At 36.7% G+C, this 21709-nt stretch overlaps 1 protein-coding gene across 4 annotated transcripts in view; it reads right to left on the bottom strand.

Annotated features, from left to right (window-relative positions):
• rudhira (breast carcinoma-amplified sequence 3 protein rudhira) overlaps nt 1–21709 on the bottom strand; it is a 120143-nt gene that overhangs the window by 65875 nt on the left and 32559 nt on the right. For all 4 annotated transcript variants that reach the window (XM_089105435.1, XM_089105432.1, XM_089105434.1 and 1 more), the window contains 2 exons: nt 19764–21034; nt 14287–14486 (listed from right to left, as the gene is read on the bottom strand). In XM_089105435.1, the coding sequence (XP_088961561.1) occupies nt 14287–14486; nt 19764–21034 (1471 nt within the window). The remainder of the gene's footprint in view (nt 1–14286; nt 14487–19763; nt 21035–21709) is intronic.

Below are 21709 nucleotides of genomic sequence, written 5' to 3'. Positions count from 1 at the left end.
AGAGGGGGGTTAGTTACCCTCCAATGACTATCAACTATTAGAAAGCGCACTAGCCCTTTGAATTTCCAATCGAATAAGCCTTTTTTGAAGTTTCTACGACAACGCCTTCTATAAAAAACTTATATGCCCCCATTGTCTAACTTACAACCCTTGCTTTGAAGGCTGTGGGGGAGTGTCCTCCTCAAAAACGTAATTTCTATCTTGAAATCTCACTACGCTGAACAAAATGGCTATCTCAAAATTTTGATTGGATATGTTTCGGGAAATAGTGGGCGTGAAAGGGGTGTTAGTTGCCTTCCGATTACTTTCGACTATTGAAAATGGCCCAAGCCACTTCAATTTCCAATTGAAGATTCGAAGTTCCCTTTTCGAAGTTTCTACGACAACTTCTTCGATACGAAGTGCCCAGTTCTAAAGAAAAAAAAAATAATACAATTCGCCAACATTGTTCTTATATACCCTCAGGGCATAACTTAAAACCCTTGCCCTAAGGTTTGTGGGGGAGTGTCCTTCTCAAAAAAAAATTTTCTATCGGGAAATCAACTACTCTAAACAAAATGGCTATCTCAAAATTTTGATTGGATGTGTTTGGGGGAATGATGGGCGTGGGGGGGGGGGCGGGGGGGCTAGTTGCCCTCCAATCACTTTCGACTATTAAAAAGGGAACTAGCCACTCCAATTTCCAATCGAATGAGTCATTTTCAAAGTTTGTACGACAACTCCTTCGATACGAAGTGCCCGGGTATGGAAAAAAAATATATAAATAATACATTGTGCCAAAATCGTTCTTTACTTGGCGGCGCTATTGCGCTGCCTATGAAAAAGAAACATTGGTGATTTATCCTTTACGAAGACGAATTGCGTATCAGACATTCAATTATTAAGCGCATATCAAGTGCTCACTTTTGTTCGAAATTAATCTTTCCATTTTGTTTTAAATATTAGATGACAAGCTAATAGGTCTATAGGAGGAAATAAAACAATTTTTCTTTTTAGTCTTTACATTAATGAAGGCAATATTAGCTATTTTCCATTCCTTGGGGAAAATAATTTAAAAAAAACAAGTTTTTTCAACTGGAACCAGGGAGCAAAATTAAAACTCAAAACGAAAAGAAATTATTCCGTATATGTGGGGTTACCCCCCCTCCTCAATACCTTGCTCTTCATGCTAAGGTTTTCTAGCCCTTTTCAAACCGTCAAACTTTAGCACAAAGAGCAAGGTATCCAGGATGGGGGCAAACCCCTCATATACAGAATAATTTCTGTCCTTTTTGTGTTTTAATGCTGCTCCTTGCTTTCAGTTGAAAAAACTTTTTTTTACTTAATTTCTAATCGTTTTTCAAATAATGCCAGTAAATCTGGCTCCCCTCCATGACGAATCCCCAAAATTTCATCCTCACTGAAATCCCCCCCCCCCCCGTAAAATTTCTAGCGAACGATTCCACCTGAAAAACTCTCATTCGATTTCCGCATGCTTTAATTTGAAAAAGACTTCCAATCACTCCAGAAATCCCCTCTTCTGTGGAAAATTTATCCCGGAACCCCCCCCCCCTAGTGGGAAGCTGCTTCCGCGGAAAATTACTATATGGAGACTTTCACCTGCAGAAAATTCTCCCATGGAGAATTCATCCCGCGAAAAATCCCTCCACCACTGAAAAATTCCTGACAATTCCAAACTTGCTGAAAATTTCCCCTGGACAATTCACCCGCAACAGGCAAAATTGAGTTGGTAAAAAGAAAATAAGACAAATAAAAAGAATTTCGTATAGGAACTCAGTCAAATCCCCCCCCCCCCCGTGTAAAATTTTCCCTGGAAAGTTCACCCTGGAAAACTTCTTTCCCGGGAAATTCTCCCCAAGGAAACCCACACACAGCAGAAAATCCCACCCCCTTCGAAAAAATGTGTGTATACTTCCCAATAACAAACACTGTACGGAAACAATTGGCAAATATCATAACTAGCAGACCTTTCCCCAGGGGCTGTGGGGGAGCTCCATGTTACCCCCAAAGGTATAGTTATTGGATCTTTCAACTATGCTGAGCAAAATGGCTATCTTAAAATTTTGATGGGACTGTACCATTGAAGAATTATTTGTAGTAATAGAAAAGATTTGCTCGTGGCGATAGAGATTTCTCCTATAGCGCCACTTATAGCGCTGGTCTCAATTAATGAGAGAAAATTGAATATGTAGACATACCAATGTGGCTTCTTCTTTCTTGAGCTATCTGGAGATCAGATTCCTTTGGGAGCCTTTACCTTGGAGACTGGCGAACTAGTTACCTATTATCGGACTAGACTTAGACATACAAGAGAAACGAACACTCATAAAAAGACAATAGATTTATTAGACTTACATGCTTAGTTGTACAGCAATGGGTCACTTCAAAGACAATAAATGGTGACCGAGATTATCTGCGGTACGAGCTCTTTTAGGTCCAACTTAACATTCAAATTAAAAACACATTTACCCCACTCCCAAACGCAGTTCTTTCGTCCTGCGCTATAGGGACTGCCTGCCATTGGCTCACGGGCCCCAAGGACGCGAATCCTCGTCCAATAATCCCTTAAAGATATTTCAGATGATTCAGGAGTTCACACGGTTTTTTGCCTTTTAAACTTCCTTATAAATGTTATGCATTGCATTTTTTTTGCTACAATTATCTTAGCGAAATTCGAACGACTAGCGCCGTTGTCTGACTGAAGCTAGAAATGCAATTTCTCTCTTCGCTGATTAAGAACTTTTAATTTTTGCGACTAGATTTAGCTTAATTATAAGAAATCGGACTTACCTTTAGAAAGGAAATTTATTTTTGTATTTTAAATAAATCGCATCTTACTCATGGTACATATCACCCTTCCCATCAAATAATGACGCCCCGTCATTAGTTACTGCCCATCATTATTTTTAAAATTTTTAAATTATTTTTCTTATTTTATTATAAATAAATATCTAAAATTAAACTACCTTAATAATTTTATTTTTTTGTATATTTCATATACGTTTAAAAAGATTTTTTTTTTTTTTCTTCTTATATATAAAAAAATTTATAATTATAATTTTACCCTATGTTTTTTCATATTATAAATTTAAGGTAGTTCTCTTTTTTTTTGATTTTTATTTCTATATTTATTTAAAAAAAATATATAAAAAAAGTTAAATGAATAACATAATATTATTAAACCTAATTCTACTTGTGGTACATACATAAATGATTTATAACGTACAATATTTGGTTCAACATATTCACAGATGACGTTAAAACACTTTCACTATTTAGATTTTTGCATTGTCAAAGCTGTTAGGAAGTAACACATGTAGCTTCGCATCTATTCATCACCTTTCGTGTCCTTAGTGTACTACACCCTTCTGTTGTAAATTACTGTCCTTCACTCCTTTTGTCGTGGCAAAAATTTCGAAGCACTCACGTTATGGCTTCTTTATGGAACAGTTTGAGTCTAGTTGTCTTTACACGGTAAGTTTTCCCTAATAGTCAACTGGGAAATGACCGTTAGATACCGTTCTAATAGTCAACTGGGAAATGATTCTTCCCACTACAGGTGTTGGTGTTTTTCTTATCAGCATATCGTTTTTAGGATTTTTGAGGCACTTAGAGAATGTATTTTCGCGTAAAATTTTTTATTTGTGCCTTTTGAAATGGTTTGTCGTCATACTATAGTGACTCTCTTAATATACTGTCTTTAACTTCAGCTTCAAATATCTTCAATTATCATTTAACTTCAAATATTGTTAAATATCGTTTATCTTGTGCTGCTCGATGGTGTTCTCAGAGTTAAAGTTCAAATTGTATTTAATTTCTGCTTCAAATATCTTCAAAAATCTTTAAGTGTCTTTTAACTTCGAATATCGTTTATCATGTGCTGATCGATGGAGTTCTCAGAATTAAACTTCAAGTTGTCTTTGATTTCGTCTTCAAATATCTTGAAATGTCTTTAAGTGTCATTTAACTTTAAATATCGTATAATATCGTTTAGCTTCAAATATCATCACTATACTGTCAAATTATTCTGGGGTCCATAGTGAGTATCAACAGCGATATCTACGTATTTATATCTTGTACTGACCGATGGGTTTCTCAGCGTTTATCTGATTATATAGTTCGTTAAAGCACTTGATACTGAGGTTCAAATATAGTGTTACCTGATACATAATATGGTTCATAGTCGAAGAAACGACGGCCGAAGGTAACTGTTGTTTTCGTAGACGAAGCTGGGATGGAAATTGCCTGAAGTTATGGTGAGTACTCTTCGCTGGTTGAGATATGATGAAAATAGATGCTACTGGGTCGTATCTGTACTGGGCAGCTTATTGTAATACTCAATGACCAAAGTGTCCATTTACTTTCCTGTAATAAAAACAACGCGGCAGAATCACATGTTCTTTGAAGTAAATACACATACAATAATTCACGAATTAATTGGGTTATAATTTCTTAGCTATGAGACAGAATTAAATAAATACATTAATATTAGCACTCACAATGAAAATCTAAAACAGAAATGTCTTCAAATTTGTTTTGATAACGAAAATATCGATATTAGATAAACATAATTTACCCTACATTATTAAGTTTGAGGTCTGTTTATACAATATTTTTTTCATGACTGCATTGTTCACGCAAGTCCGTGCTGTATAAGAAACGCCTGTGCAGCGTCATAACCGCACGGTTTTACGCAAACGATACTACAATGAGGGAATAAGACATAACAAGGACTAGTGGAGACCTCTATACCCACTAGTTTTCTGATGTCTTCCCTATTTCTTGGCTTAGACGTTCTCATGGGGTTCCGGGTTTAACGACTGAAATGCAGAGGTTCTTAGTCTCAGGATTTTTCCGTAATTGCAAGTCAACATTGGTGCCTCATATTCGCTTTTCGAATAAGGTCATTAGATGCAGGATTTCCAAGCTTGCCTCCGTAGATTCCAGCTAATGCTTGGCAAAGAATATAAGCATAATGAAGAACTGACATCAATATCTTTTTAGAAGGCTATTGTTTGAGCAAATCCTTCAGAACTCTATGAATAAATTGATATTAAAGTCTTATTAGAATCCGTTAAGCGAGAAACACCTTCCATTAAAAGGGAATTCCTTGTGGGTTTTACTTAGTCGCCATTGGACATACACAGGGTTTCAATCCATATATCTTAACTGATTAAATGGTTTTAAAATTTTACATATTATTCTTGAGATATAATTTCACATCCGCCGTGAAATTCTATATATAAACGTACCAATAGGTTGTTTGGTTATAGTTACCAATAGTTGGCTATTAGTACATATATTACTCGAGTAAGAGACACATGAATGAGCAATGTGTAGGCCTAAAATAATTATAATCTGCACTAAGATAAAATATTTCATATAATTAGACGCTTCTGTACTGATAATTTCTTGTTTTTTTTTTTGATAATATCCATCTTGGTTAGGACATGGGTCGATTTTTAATATAAAATATGAGGGGAACCTGAGTTAGCATAGGTAAGATATAAAGTGACTGACATTCGAAAATATTTAACAAAAATTAGAGCACAAGATATTTCATAGATAAACCAATGAAATTAAAGACCCTTTTTGTCACAGAACTAGATTACAGTGTTCTCACTTTTATTGTATACGGCATAGGTATAAACTAATTAAATTAAAACACTTTTCTCTTCTTTTTTTTTTCTTTTGCATCGGAGCTATAATAAATTAAAATCACTGTTTATATTTAAAAGAATTAAGATCCAAAAAAGAAAACTTAACTAGCTCACAGAAGTTTCTATTCAACCTTTAAGTATTGTTTTGACTGGCCCTGATTGGCATAAAAATACTAATTTCTTGTACTTGAAGGACTGAAAAATATCCCTTCCTACGATCGTTAAAACAAAAAATTACGAAAACAATCATGGGCCTTGAGTTCCTCCCCAGGCTTCCCACAAGACGTGGTCCAACACCGTTTGTCGTTCTCAGTCGACCACGAGCTTCCTACCTTTGGTTATTTTCTGTTCCAACCTTTCTATTATCCTTTGAAAGGGCATAGAAATAACACTAACAAAAATAAGACATCTAAAACTTAATCAAATCCTTAGTAACATAGACTAATTTAGTCTAAGGTGCGCGAAGTATAGCAATCAAGGATGCTTGTTGTAACAAAACATTGAACATAGATTTAATTAAACTGAAGTACTAAGGCATGTCTTAAGTCTAGCTACAAAAATAAAACCTACATATGCTCATTCTCTCTCGCTCTTAAATAAATAGAACAACATAAAAAGAAAATTGACATTTTCAAATAAGCAGTTTTTAAGAACAATGGGCAGACTTTTGACGACCTTTCTTAATTGTGTTGAATGGTATCTGTTTATAAAAAAAGCAATAAGTTAAGTCTGATGTTTGCCATCATTACAAATAACCCATAAAATTAATAAGCGCAAATAACGCGGATATTTATCCACTAGGGGACCTAACGTGTGCGAGGGGAGTCGACCCCAGCAATAAAAATGACACTCGACCAAAAAAAATATATTCATGCATTTTTAATTATTCTTTGTAAACAAGCATGTACACTGGCTTGTTTTACATCTACATGGCTCTAAAGCAGCCATGGTTCAAAATTCAAATTTTCTTGTTCACTCATTTTGCGGAGCTACTTTAGAATTTGAATTTTTTCTAACACCATTATTCACATGAAGGTCATCTGTGTAGGTAAGAGAGACCCTTTTAATACCTGTCTCCATGCCTCAATTTTCTGTGATTAACGGTTTCTTTCACCGAATTTCTCGCCTTATGCAGAGTTCCAGTCACAGCTGGGTAACAACTCTTCTTTTTTTTTTTTTGATTCCTTCGGCAACTTTTGCTAAGCTTTCTAGCATGTGTGCTTATGCCGCTGCCGCCAATGTTCGTAGTGCTAGCTACCGCTGGCACCACTTATTGGGGTGTATGTGCAGGGTTACTAATTTTAAAGGCAAAAAATGACGCAAAAGATTGCTATGCCACTTACTCGAATGACGCAAAAAGATTGTTATGCCACTTACTCGAATGACGCAAAAAGATTGCTATGCCACTTACTCGAATGGGAGAACCCCTTGTCGGCCCTAAAGTTAGTGAGATTCCCGCTCTTACCCCAACGGTTCTGCAAATATCGGGTTTGGTACTACCCTATTTACAGTATACCCTGTCTCAGGGTATGGTAACGCGATCGAGTGGTCAAATGGCCACTTTCTAAAGCCAAATGTACCCGCCTTGGGTTACGGCTAGAAAATTTCTACTCTCTCCTTGGAGGTAATAACCCTCCCTGTCAATATAATAATGACGGCGCCGTGTAGCTCTATTCCTACCCTGCCTGGGTTACGGAAAATACTACACAGTTTGTAGAAAATACCTTACTTGTACTTTTCCTAAAGGGTCATAAATATAATTAAAGACACGAAAATAGGTAACTTATATGAAAGGAAAAGAAACGGGGGTGGAATATAACAGACCCCATTTGCTACTATTATGCCTAAAATTCTTCTGTTTCTACCAACGTTTCATCGATCCAGCTAGGTTTTGTTTTTCTGTCTTTTATTTTATTCTTTCAATTCACGGTACAAATAGTTTATTATTTAGTAATATACGGCACTACTACATTGTATTTATTACTAACACTAAAAAAATTACTAATTATACACTTGCTTCTAATTGTTAAAAACTGAATACTTTTTTTTTTAATTTTTTTTTTCTTATTTTACAATTCTTCATTTAGCATTTTCTCCATTTTTTATATTGTACCCAAATCTTTGTGGGGATACAAATTTATTTATAAACGACAAAGTTCAATCGAAGATGCTCGAAGTTTTCCTAATTCGAGAGCAGCTAAAAGCGAAGTCCATTTACCTTCCTCCTTTGACAAAGCCATTTCTGTTACAATATTTCAATATTTTTTTTTGCGTTTATATCAACTTAAAACAAATTTATTATTTTACTTAACCTATTTTGGGGAGGCTATTATCTCCTATGAGATATAAGGGGTTTCCTATCGTAGCCTAGCGGTTATAGGCCTAATCACTTTATTTATATGTCTGTATCTCTCCAATAATTAAATTTAAAGCACAAAGTTTTAATAGCCTAACTAGTTCGCAGTTTTCCTCCAATTTCCGACACGCGCCATTTGTAGCGATAAAAGTTTTTCTTGGCACACGATATGGCGAACTAATTAGCTATATAGGCTAAATACAGACATATAAAATGGAATAAACAGAGATAAAAAAGGACACTAGATTTATTGAACTTACATGCTTGGTCGCACAGGAACAAGTCACTTCTATGACAATAACGGTGACCAAAATACAATAAATTCGTCTGAATCTCTCTAATTCTAAGGTACTAATCCCTTCAAATCTGGATAGAGATTCCAATTAAAAAGGCACATTTACCCCACTCCCAAACGCAGTTCTTTCGTCCTGCGCTATAGGGACTGCCTGCCATTGGCTTACGTGGCCCAAGGACGCGAACCCTCGTCCAATAATACGTCTTAAATATTTTCGATGATTTAGGCGTTCACACGGTTCTTATCGTTTAAACTTCCTTAAAAATATTGTGCGTAGCACTTTTCTTATTGCTCACTGTCTTAGCGAAATCCAAAGACTGCAGTTTTTGCGGCGGATGTGAAATTATATCTCAATAATAACATGTAAAATTTTAAAACCATTTAATCAGTTAAGATAGATGGATTGAAACCCTGTGTATGTCCAATGGCGACTAAGTAAAACCCACACGGAATTCCCTTTTAATGGAAGGTGTTTCTCGCTTAACGGATTCTAATAAGACTTTAATATCAATTTATTCATAGAGTTCTGAAGGATTTGCTCAAACAATAGCCTTCTAAAAAGATATTGATGTCAGTTCTTCATTATGCTTATATTCTTTGCCAAGCATTAACTGGAATCTACGGAGGCAAGCTTGGAAATCCTGCATCTAATGACCTTATTCGAAAATCCTACCGACCGCGCCATTTGTACCATTGAAGGAATGTTTGTGGTAATAGAAAAGGTTTGCTCGTGGGGATAGAAATTTATCCTATAGCGCCACTTATAGCGCTGGTCTCAATTAATGAGAGAAAATTGAATATGTAGACATACAAATGTGGCCCCTTCTTTCTTGAGCTATCTGGAGATCAGATTCCTTTGGGAGCCTTTACCTTGGAGACTGGCGAACTAGTTACCTGTTATCGGACTAGACTTAGACATATAAGAGAAACGAACACTCATAAAAAGACAATAGATTTATTAGACTTACATGCTTAGTTGTACAGCAATGGGCCTCTTCAATGACAATAAATGGTGACCGAGATTATTTGCGGTGCGAACTCTATTAGATCCCACTTAACATTCAAATTAAAAAGGCACATGGTCCCCACTCCCAAACGCAGGTCTTTCGTCCTGCGTTATAAGGGCTGGTTGCCATTGGCTCACGTGCCCCAAGGACGCGAATCCTCGTCCAATAATCTCTTACGGATTTTTCAGATGATTCAGGAGTTCACACAGTTTTTTGCCTTTTAAACTTCCTTATAAATGTTATGCATTGGATTTTTTTTGCTACAATTATCTTAGCGAAATTCGAACGACTAGCGCCGTTGTCTGACTGAAACTAGAAATGCAATTTCTCTTTTTGCTGATTAAGGACTTTTCATTTTTGCAACTAGATTTAGCTTAATTATAAGAAATCGGAATTATCTTTAGAAAGGAACTTTATTTTGGTATTTCAAATACATCGCATCTTACTCATGGTACAGGACGACTACAGGGTGAGGGATGTGGGAGGGGGCTAGGTAGCCTCCAATATTTTTGGTCACTTAAAAGGGCCCTAAAATTTCTATGTTCCGTTCGGATGTGCCTCCTCCCGATATTCCAGAATCGTTGGTTCGATAAAATCACCCCAGGAAAAAAAAAACGAAAAAACAAAACAAATAAACATGCTTCCGTGGCTTCCACATTTTTGCTAATGGGAACTTGAAACCTATAAAGTAGGGTTCTCTGATAAGCTTAATTTGAATATGTAATTTTCATTAAGATTCTTTGACGTTTGGGGCTGTTTCCCCCTTTTTCAAAAATCTAGAAATTTTTCTCAGTCTCGTAGTTTTTATGGGTAACACTAAACTTAATGAATCTTATATATTTGGAATCAGCGTGAAAAGCCACAACTTTAATGTATCTATTGATATCGAAATTCTTTTTTTTAGAGTTTCGGTTGCTATTGAGCCGAGTTGCTCCTTATATACAGTTTGTTACCACGAATTGTTTGATATGACAGCCTCGGACACGCATTTATGATTTCCACACAATAGAAGATATCACATTAATATTTATTTTCAAAACTGAATTTAAGTCACTCAAGGGCGAATCCAAGGTTTTTGTTCGGGGGGGGGGGGGAGTGTACCAAAAATAATCAAAAATAAGTTTATATGGATTATCGTTACGCTTTTACGACTCGGAAAAAATTTTCAGGGGAGGGCGTGAAAACCCTTACCCCCCTGGATACGGCCTCGGAGTCACTGTAAAATTCTAAAGCATATTCACTGTAAAGCTGAACCACGAACCTACGCAACCAAAAGAGAAACATCAATCGCTACACTGTATACACCGTCTCAAATCCGTATAGACCGTATACAAATCGTATAAACCAATCGCTATTAACAGCTTACTCAAACAGTAAGCTGTACGGAACATGCGCTTCAATCCCGCTTTATAGGGCTATAATGAGGGAAAGGTTGAGTTGGCTAGGACACATTCTGCGGATGAAGAATAACAATTTGCCAAACATTGTCCTTGTGAGCCAAGCGTCTAGGGCGAAACGAAAAGCACGTCATCCTCGACTGGGTTGGGAAGATGTCGCAAAAAAATATTTAAGCGAAATAAGAAGTTCTTGGGATGGTGTAAAGGGAATAGACTAGGATGGAGGAGGAACGTGTGTAGCTGTGTTGGCCTCAGGCATCTTGGCGCTGCAGTGAGTTGTTAGTAAAAGTAGTAGTAGTAGACCCATTTTAATAAAGATAATGTATCAGAAGATTCAAAATGAAGTATATGATCAGGGCTACATATTAGACCATCAGGAGGTGAATTATAGAAATCGTGAATATAATATTGAAAAGAAGCATGAAATTTAATGATTCAAGTTTGCGACTTTGTTTTTATTAACAACGTGTAAAGGACATTCTGATGATTCGAATGATGGGCGGTTTGATTCGTTCTCATTTTTTTTAACAGCTAAAAAAAAAAAAAAAAAAAAAAAAAAAAAAAAAAAAAAAAAAAAAAAAAAAAAAAACCTGGTGATTGTAGGCTAATTTCTGAAAGCTATGACGTTATTTAGAAAAAATAAATAGTTGCTGAAGGATTAAGATTTTTTTAAAAAGAGGTACATGGTTTGATTCGTAATAACAAGGAGAATTCAAATAAAGCATAAAAAAATATACTTTTTTAAGCAAAAATTTCAGAAAAATCGAAAAAACTAAGAAAAAGTATATTTAAAAACCTTGTTTTCAAAATTAAGGGTAAAAAAAATAAAATAAAATAAAATAAAGGTTGTGGGGAAAAACTAAAAATACCAGGTGAAAGTACTCGATCCTGTATTTTATACAGGATCGAGGATCTATAATAATAATAATATATTGCTAAAACAGGCTTGCGTCTCTATCTACAAAAACTTAAATAATCAAATGCTTTATCACTATAATGATTGTCAATTTTGTTCTTAAATGCATTGACTGAATCTGAGTTAACAGTGTCTGATGGTAGTGCGTTCCAACTGGAGACAATGCGGTTGCTGAATCCCCATCTGCCAACATCTCTTCTGAAACGTTCTTCAGTAAGCTTAAACTCGTGACCTCTCAGGTTATTATTCTGGAATGTTACTATCTCTTCTGGAGGGATGTTGTCGTAGTATCTGTTGCATATTTTGTATACTTCAATAAGATCTCCTCTTAAAAATCGGTATGAGAGGCTTGGGAGCGACAGTTTTTTCAAACGGTCTTGGTATGATAAGTCTCTAAGTGATGGAACAAATTTATTAGCCCTCCTTTGGATTTTTTCTATTGCATTGCTGTCTTTATTTCTTCGAATAATTCCCAAGACTTGTGATGACTTAGAGATGATTGACTCGTAGTGCTTGGTGAAAGTCATGTCACTGTCTATTGTCACTCCCAGGTCTCGAGCTTCTTCTTGTATAGGTATCTGTTGTCCTTCAAAGCAGTAGTGCCGAGAAATGTGTTTTGGGCCTAGCCGAACATGACAACTTTTTTCTGTATTCACTTCCATGCTCCATTTTTTCATCCATTCTGCTATTTTGTTTAAGTCTTGATGTAGTATTTCTGTATCTTCAAGGCTTGTTATTGCTCGAAAGATTTTCGTGTCATCTGCATAAAGCAGTATCTCTGAATCTATGTTATTTGGGAGATCATTTATGTAAATATTGAATAGTAAAGGCCCAAGAACACTACCTTGAACCCCTCCCCTTGTGACTTTTGTGTCATTGCTGCTAAGATATCCCTCCAGTTTCACTCGCTGAGATTTTCGCTTCAGAAAGTTGAGAACCCACTTTAGAATACTATCGCCAACCTCAATAGACTGTAGTTTTCGAAGAAGTTGACTTTGTGAGACTTTATCAAAGGCTTTTCTGAGATCTAAGTATAAAATATCTACCTGCATCCCACTATCCATATATTTTCTCGAGGCCATATATTTTCCATATATTTTTCTCATAGTTTCGCAACTTATAATCACCTCTAAGTAAATTGTAGCGTGGTCCGATTTTCCAACGGGAGGACCTATAGTAAGTTCTTTTATTAGTTCTGTATTACTGCATAGGACTAGGTCCAGTAGTGTTGGCTTGTCGCTTCCTCGGATTCTTGTTGGTTTTTTAATAAGCTGTTCTAGGTAATTATCGTTCACTATCTTCAGAAATTCCCTCTGTGAGGGTGACCCGCTATGCTCTAGGAGGCGTGGAAGGTCCCAATCTATGTTAGGGTAATTGAAATCTCCAATTATGAGAGTTGGTTCTGTTAATCTTTGACATATAGCGTGAATATCTTTAAAGAGTACTTGGTCATTCACGGCTGTGCTATTTGGACTTCTATAAATTACAGCCAAATTTAGAGTTGCTTGGTTTGTGTTTGATATCTGAAGCCAAATAATTTCTTGTCCATTTGTTTTTGATGACACTTCCTGGACTGATAAATTGTCTAAGACGTAGCAAATAATTCCCCGACCTTCTTCTTGATCTATGTTCAAGGTGTGGCTTTTGTAGCCATTGATGGCCAACTCTGGTAAAGTTGGGAGATATCGACAGTGTTTAGGCTTAGCTTCGACCACTGCTGCTATGTCTGGGTTCTTTGCAGCAATTTCTACTTTTAATTCTGGTAATCTCTTTGGTAGTGAATCAGCATTCAAACATAATATCTTTAGTGTTTTTACTTTAGTAGCTTTTTTGTTAGGCTTGAAGGATGGTGGCATTTGTTTTGCTTTGGTTATTCTACTTCATATTTGCCGTTGCTCTTCGTTGGAGTCTTTACCTCGCCTCCAATGGCTCTGCATTTCCATTTGACGATCGCACTGGATGCGGGCATTCCTCTTCTGTTGTCTCTTCATGGCGAGCATTTGTCTCTGCATGGGCGTGAGATCTGGGTTTATATATACTTTGGTACGAGTTTCTTCATTTGATGATTTTCTTAGATTTGGAGCTGTCCTCAGGATTGTTTGCCTTTTCATCCCAAACTCTTGTGATTTTTTTAGCTTAACTAACAAAGTGCGTGGACTACCATCTTCTTTTCGTTTTCCAATCCGGGCAGTTTCTAGTACCTCCCCTTCAGTGATTATTGTACAGGATCTACTGTTATTGTACAGGATCTACTGTTATTGTACAGGATCTACTGTTATTGTACAGGATCTACTGTTATTGTACAGGATTTACTGTTATTGTACAGGATCTACTGTTATTGTACAGGATCTACTATTATTGTACAGGATCTTCTGTTATTTTATCAACATGTTTCCGTTTGTAAAGTCTTCCAATTATAATGCAACTTCCCAACAAATATTATTCAGATATTTTTCCAGGTGTAATGTGCTGTTCTTGAGCCACCCAACTAGAATGTTATTTTGCTTTTAAATCGAACTTAATAAACGCTTGAAGTTTTAACTCGATCCTGTTATTTTAATTTGATGCGTTCTCTGCGGATATTTCTCTAGGCAAAATGTGCTGTTATTATACCACACAACTAGAATATTACCATAAAAATAAATACATATTTACTTGCAGATACTTTAGGTTCCAGACAATACTCCATTAAAATACCATTTGAGACAATGACAAAGAGTGAATCCACGACCGGTTGTCTCTTCTCTCTGCCCATAATGGTTGTTCCGGGTAAAGTGGCAAACTGGGGCGGCACATTTCTTGGGGCAGCGAAACATATGCTAACACGAAGGCCAAGATCATCTTCACTTGAATGCCTGGAAAACGTACAATCGTAATTCAAATCTTCTTGTCGTCACTGTGATATTTCAAGTTCTCTCTTTAACGCAGTGCCCCTCCCCCCGTGGTATATTTCCTTATTTTTGAGATTTCAATATTTATGACTTATTAAACTGGGGCGGCACATTTCTTGGGGCAGCGAAACATATGCTAACACGAAGGCCAAGATCATCTTCACTTGAATGCCTGGAAAACGTACAATCGTAATTCAAATCTTCTTGTCGTCACTGTGATATTTCAAGTTCTCTCTTTAACGCAGTACCCCTCCCCCCGTGGTATATTTCCTTATTTTTTGAGATTTCAATATTTATGACTTATCATTTATTTACATTTGCTATTTAGATACTATAAATTTTTACCGGGTTTTTTAATTTGTATAAGTAATACTGAACTAGTCTCGACATATATCCGCAATTCTATCCATGTACATACGCAAGGGCTGAAGGGGGGGGGGGGGGCCGTCAAATTTTTTAGTCAAATTACCAAATCATTTTTATTAACCCCCCTCCTCTCCCGAAAAAAAAACTCTGTAAATGTTTGTCTCTATCCATAACCCTTTCATTTATTTCCCGAATCTAGTCAGCAGTTGAGATTTTAACCTTACTTTTTCACTTTTACACTCTCGTTAGATATTCTCTAAGTCTTGTGTGCCATTTTTTCCTTTTTTATTACCACGTTTCACTTAACTTGCTTTCTCTGTCTTTTACACTCTCGTTAGATATTTTTTAGGTCTTGTGGGCTGTTTTTTCCTTTTTTATTACCACGTTTTACTTAACTTGCTTTCTCTGTCTGTTGTCAAAATGTAAGATAGTTATTTCGACCCCTTCCTCTCATCCGATTTGGTTCAAAATTTGTACACAGCTTTGCTTTACCTAACATTTTAACATTCTGATATATTTGAACCTCAAAAATACTTAATAATCCTACAATTTTGTAACAATTTAATGATAATAATCAACTCACGATAACAGTATTTGGACAAGAATTCTTGCCTTTAAGCTATTTTCACGTAGGAGCACAGAGACAGAGAAAACGAAGATTTCACCATAAAAAACACAGTATGTAAATATTACAGTATGATCGTCCCCTATCTCACCCATTATAAAAACCCAGACCGAGGTGCGAGTGCTCCGGAGAACGTAGAAACATAAGCGACATTAGGTCTTTTCACGGGTAGACAAGTCAGATTGCTTTTGAACGAGAAACTTGTCTTCACCTTTGTAACACTAAATTTTAAAGAAACTAATTTTAAATTAATTTATTCCAATACACATATAAAAATTGGTAATTAGTAGTGCAACGTCATTATTTGATGTTTTTAGGAATTACAAAGTAGGTTTCAAAGTCTCGAGCTGGTTTCAAAGGCATTTTGAGAAAGTTTCTGCCAAAATACGTGTTCCAGGGTAGCTGGACCGCGGATGGCAGATCAAATGAGAGGAGCTGTTTGTACGCGCTAATGAAAGAGTATGTGGGAGGAGCTGTTTGTTCGCACCGAGAATGAAGAGCCAGAAGTCATCTGCGGTGAACTTATTGCTACATATCTTTACACTGCGATAAAAACCGATGCAAATTCTGTATCTCGCCACTGTGTATCTGCGTTGTTCATAGCAGGAATCGAGGTTTGAGGAAGGATAAGTAAATTTCAGATTCAGCATTCACAAGTCAAATGTCCTACTAGAGATTAATGAAAAAAGAAAAGAAAAGATTCTTTGTCCTCTTTTTAAGTGTAGAGGTCTATAAATGCGATCGTTAAAACCGATCGCCTGAATCGTAAAAAAGTTTTGAAAATGCACATAAATAAATTGATGACTTTTATAGGTTTTTACCCTCCCCCCCCCCGCCAACGTAAGAAATACCCTTCAAACAAGAATCTTGGATATGCCCTTGTGACACTCCCTCAAAAATTAATTAATTGTCACCCAGAAAATCTATTTTCCTGCCACTGTGTTGATTTTTCCATAACAGGTAACGCATAACAGGTTCTATGCAGAACTCGACTTATGGACGAAATTTGCTCCGTAAGATTACATAATGTAACGTTCAACTTTAAAGTTATATTAGTGTAAAGATTCTACAGCGTAGTGTGAAAGCACCATAGGTTTTTTTCCATATCATCAGCTTTATAATTTGATCAAACCAAATCTATAACACAGTCCGTCGAGTCACTCAAGATGATAAATCAATCAAGTCAGTCAATCAATCGAGTCAATCAAGATGATAAATCATTTTCCTTCAGTATAGTTTACTTCAAAAGGAAATTTTTTTCTCTTGTAATGAGGACGGCTAAGCGAAAGTCTCTATCAAAATATCTGGTGTCTGTACGACTATTCACTGGCTGAAATTTCGTTTCCTTATTTATTTTTTTCTTCTTTCCGTGGTTTTTGTCACAGCAGGGAACCGATGCATTCTCTCAGTATCAGAACAACAACTTTTTAGATTATCTTTGTGGTTCGAAATTCAGCACATTTTTACTGATATTTTATAATCAGATTATAATGATAAATGCGGTCACTTATAAAATAGCTCTACAAGTGGAGAGACCTTTTTTTTACACACGCGGCATTGAAAAATAGTTAACTAGGATAAACCCAAAATGTCCCAGTTACTCTTTTATTGGCTTTAAATTCAAACGATTAAATTAAACACGGTTATTCTCTAAAAGTAAGACTCGCACTGTAGAAACAAATTATCAACAAATATTATAATGCTATATGGCTTGGACACGTTCTGTAGAGGAAGAATGGCAGATTGGCAAAGATGGCCCTTTCGACCAACCATACGAAAAGTTTTTCGGGCCAAACGAAAAGTTTTTCGTCGTCGAATGGGGTAGAAGATCGTAAGAAAGGACTTATCGGAAATTAAATTCGAAGGACGGTATAAAGAGGGAGGCTTTGAATAGATTGGAATAGAGGAGCGTGCATAGATGTGTTGGGCTCAGGCGGTTCGGTGCTGCGATGAGTTATTAGTAGTAGTATTCCACAAGCAATATGTATAATGAAAGAGGTAGGCTTTGAATAGATTGTGGTGGAGGAAGAGCGTGCGGAGCTGTGTTAGCCTCAAGCAGCTTGTGTTGCAGTGAGTTATTATTATAAGTAGTAGTATTCCATAAACAACATGTATGATGTAAAGAGAGAGGCTTTGAATAGACTGGGATGGAGGAGGAGCGTGCGAAGCTGTTGGTCTCAGGCGTTTTGGTGCTGCAGTGAGTTGTTAGTAGTAGCATTAGTAAGATGTATGGTTTACAGCCCTATAAATTTTCTTGGTAAAGTTATAAATTCCCAAAAAATACCCTCCCCCTTCCCCAATAATATTATTTTTTGTGCTAATTAGACTACATAAATTCTACATAAAAATAAAATATAAATAGTAAAATATATCTTTCGATCCATAACTGTAATCCATACTGTGTTCAATGATTTCATAGAAATTCTTACCACTACTTTTCTGGTGATGTTACCAGTTGGGTAATTAATATGCACAAGGCGCCTTGTTGTTACTCGTGAAATCTTAGGTTTATTCACAGAAGCTTTGGCCTTGAGTATTAGAACGTAGTGATCACACAACCCACATTGGCCCAAGGAAAACATTGGCCCAAGGAAAATAGGGGTGATAGAAGTCTTCAGTGTTAGTTAGGATTAAGTCCAGGATGCTTCCGGATAAGTGGGTTGGGATGTTGCTTTGGCCTTGAGTATTAGAACGAAGTGATCACACAACCCACATTGGCCCAAGGAAAACATTGGCCCAAGGAAAATAGGGGTGATAGAAGTCTTCAGTGTTAGTTAGGATTAAGTCCAGGATGCTTCCGGATAAGTGGGTTGGGATGTTGCTGCTTTATTGGGACAATCAACTTTAAAGAGAGGCTGGTTGCTAGCCAATTTTTCTTTGTCTGGTTGAAATCCCCAGCGACGATAAAACTAGGGCAAGTATATCTGCTTCTGGATAAATCAGCTGTAGTTTGGAGATAAAAACAAGATCCCGCCTGTTTTGAGTGCTCTTTGAATAGTAAACCAATGCGAATATCAGACACGAAAAGCGATGAGATAGACAAGGGAATTAGCACATGGCCAAGATAACCTCTTGGTCGGATTAGTATATTCAGAGAGAAGTTTGTATGAAATGTCTTCCCGCACATAGATGCCAACAATTCATTTTCAGGAGAATTTAGACAAGCCATTTTTCATTTGAGAAAATTCGGAGATATCGCAAAACCTGGGAGGTAGTAGAGTCATGTGAAAAAGCTCAAATATTTTATTATTATGACAATATTATTGCATATCTCATTCTTACTATTAATATATCTGTCATTATTACATATACAATCGGGTTCAGGTCAAATACAAAAAGAGATTCTAATATTTTTGTCAATGAGTGAAAAATATAAGCAGCCACTGAATCTGGTTTTTGATAATTCAGTTCTTCATCTAGAAGAGTCATTTTTATTTTTACCGATGAGTCATCATTTTTACTGATACTATCAGAATAAATACGCACCTGGCAGGGGTGTCAATTCAAAAATATGGGGGGGGGGGGGTAGTACATTTTTAAAATCATAGAGGGGCAATTTTGTTCATTATTCTTTTTTTTAACGAAAATCCTCCACTAAAGATATTTTTCATTCGGGGGAGCAATATATCTAGAGAATGACAGTTGTCTCCCCTCTCCTACTTACCACCCCTGTTTCGCGGAAATTCAAATGAAAACTTTTCAGAGAGACCACCCCCTCGTTCCTCTGTGCCAATATTCCTTGAATGATAAACTACAGCGGGATACAAACGCACGACATTTTACTAGGACTCCTACTAGTTGGGATTGCAGTCTTGAATAAGATATCTTTGGAAAGGTATAAGAAGAAAGCGATCCTCCAGAACCATTGATGGCACCGAGGTGCAACTAGGGTGCCGAATTGACGTTTCAGCTGTTTCCTTTTAATTTTTTTTTTTTTTTTTTTACAGGGACATGTAACAAGCCTGTCACCCAGCCTTCAGCAGCGGAAATCAAGCCCTAGACCCTGTATTGTCAGGCAGATCATCAACCCCTGGAGGATCGATCCAATAGGGTATAAGAAATATATCAGTTAAATATTAGCCTCAAAAAGTATATTAGGCATATACGTCACTATCATTGGGAATCTAGGGATATTATTAACTTCTCAGCAACAGTCCTGCATTTTAAAGCACATTCCATCAGTTGACTTTTTAAAGTTATTCTATTTTATTAATCATTAGTTATATATGGTACGAAAGAGCATGTTATACCTGCTTTTGGAACCAGCGGAAGGAATTCTGCCAGGAGCAGACAGTGACATTGGTTGTCTTATTTGAGCCAAGGGTGTCACTATTGTTGGCACCGGAAATGGAGGAAGTCTCGGATTATTAGCCCCAAAGAGTTGAACTTCAGGTAGCTTAGATACAGAGGGCGACTGGGAAAATATAGGACTTCCACTAGATGGTGCCTTCTCGTCCAGTCCTGCACTTCTTTGAAATCTTGACAATCGATTCACTACTTTTTGTGAAGTGTGTGTACGGGCACTAATACTTCCCCCATAAGGTGTTATGGGAAATACGTGTGCAGTACCTCTGTGGGTAGAAACACAGACCCACCGTGAATCAGTGGTAAAAGAAACATCTTGAATCCGAGCTGAGGTATCGCCACGATAAAGCGTATATAGATGGTGAACAACGCTCTGAACTGAGCTGCAAGGGTGTGGTAGTATTTTAAAGATATGGAAATTCCGCCCCTGTTTATCCGCAGTAAACAACAACATTCCAGAGTTATCAAACTCTAGGCATGTAATTGGCTCATTAGAGTGAGCAATGAAATGTGCAACAATCCCTTCCACTTCTTCAACAAGACTTAATTCTCCCTTCCTTACTTTATACAAATCAACAACAGTAACTATCCCTGGATGCGCTTGAGCACTTAGATGAGGTGGGCTTGATGACTTATGACCAATCAGTGAGCTGGCAAGAGTCCCTCCCATTTCTCTCAGTCCTTTTGTAATACTCCTTGCAGCATGAATGACAGTGGCAGTGTAAGACTGAACACCTTCTCCTTCAAAACCCCCACCAGACTTGTGAACAGCTGATAATTTCTTTTCGGCATAGGCAAGCCATCGGTGACCCAGAGCTATTGGGTTTAGACACAAACCCGGACTGAGATAGCAATTGGTTAAAACAAACCGATCTTCAAAAGTGCAGCCATCAAATATTGCTGCTTTTTCTGGGAAGGTAACAACAACAACTCTTTCATTGGCAAGAATATCACAAACCGGATTTTTAAACTTTATAGTTTTAATTGTTTCACCAGTTTTGAGTGATAAAAAAGTGACAGATGCAAAAGCTGATATAGATAGATTGGTTTCCACTCCATGGCTGTCACAAATGGCGATAATAGGGCGTCGGTGACTATAAGAATCCACGCGATCAGCTACTTTTTCGGGTCTAGGAAGCAATTTGAGGCATCGCACTTTTCCTTGTCTGTATGATACAACTTCGTGCGCATCTCCATTAGCCAGTACAGCCCAAACCTGAAAATAAGAGAACAAAGCTACGTCAACAACTGAAAGCGAAAAGCTCAATACATTTGAACCATGAGCATAACTAAATTAAAAAAAAAAACAGTTGAAAAAAAAGTTTTTTCAACTGAAAGTAAGGAGCAACATTAAAACTTAAAACGAACAGAAATTATTATGTGTATCAAGGGGATTGCCCCCTCCTCATCACCTCGCTATTTACACTAAAGTTTTTTTTATTACTTTTGAAAAAGCTTCCTATTGTTATAATTAAACGACTCTTGTGTTTCAGGAGTCGTTCTTAAAGAATTGGGACAAAATTCAAGATTTAGCGTAAAGAACGAGGTGTTGTGAAGGAGGCGATCCCCTTCATGCACGTAATAATTTTTGTTCGTTTTAACTTTAAATGTTACTCCTTACTTTCAGTTGAAAAAAAACTTGTTTATTAAAAATTTAATTTCTGATCGTTTTAAAGTAATGCCAGGAAATCTGGCCCCACCTCCACGGAGAAATCCCCTTCCCCACGGAAACATCCTCTAGAAAATTCAATCCCGGTGAAAATGTTACTCCGGACAATTACCATTAGCAACTCCACGCGTAAAATTGAGACGCAAAAGAGAAAGCGAGACATTTAAAAAGAATTTTGTATAGGAATTCTGGCAAATTCTCCCAGTGTATAATTCCCCATGA

This window comes from Artemia sp. Qi Xiang Cuo, chromosome 19, assembly GCF_049724085.1.
Source record: "Artemia sp. Qi Xiang Cuo chromosome 19, ASM4972408v1, whole genome shotgun sequence".
Lineage (NCBI taxonomy): Eukaryota > Metazoa > Arthropoda > Branchiopoda > Anostraca > Artemiidae > Artemia > Artemia sp. Qi Xiang Cuo.
Note: the sequence above shows the minus strand (reverse complement) of the source record. Positions and strands in the feature narration are given on the sequence as shown.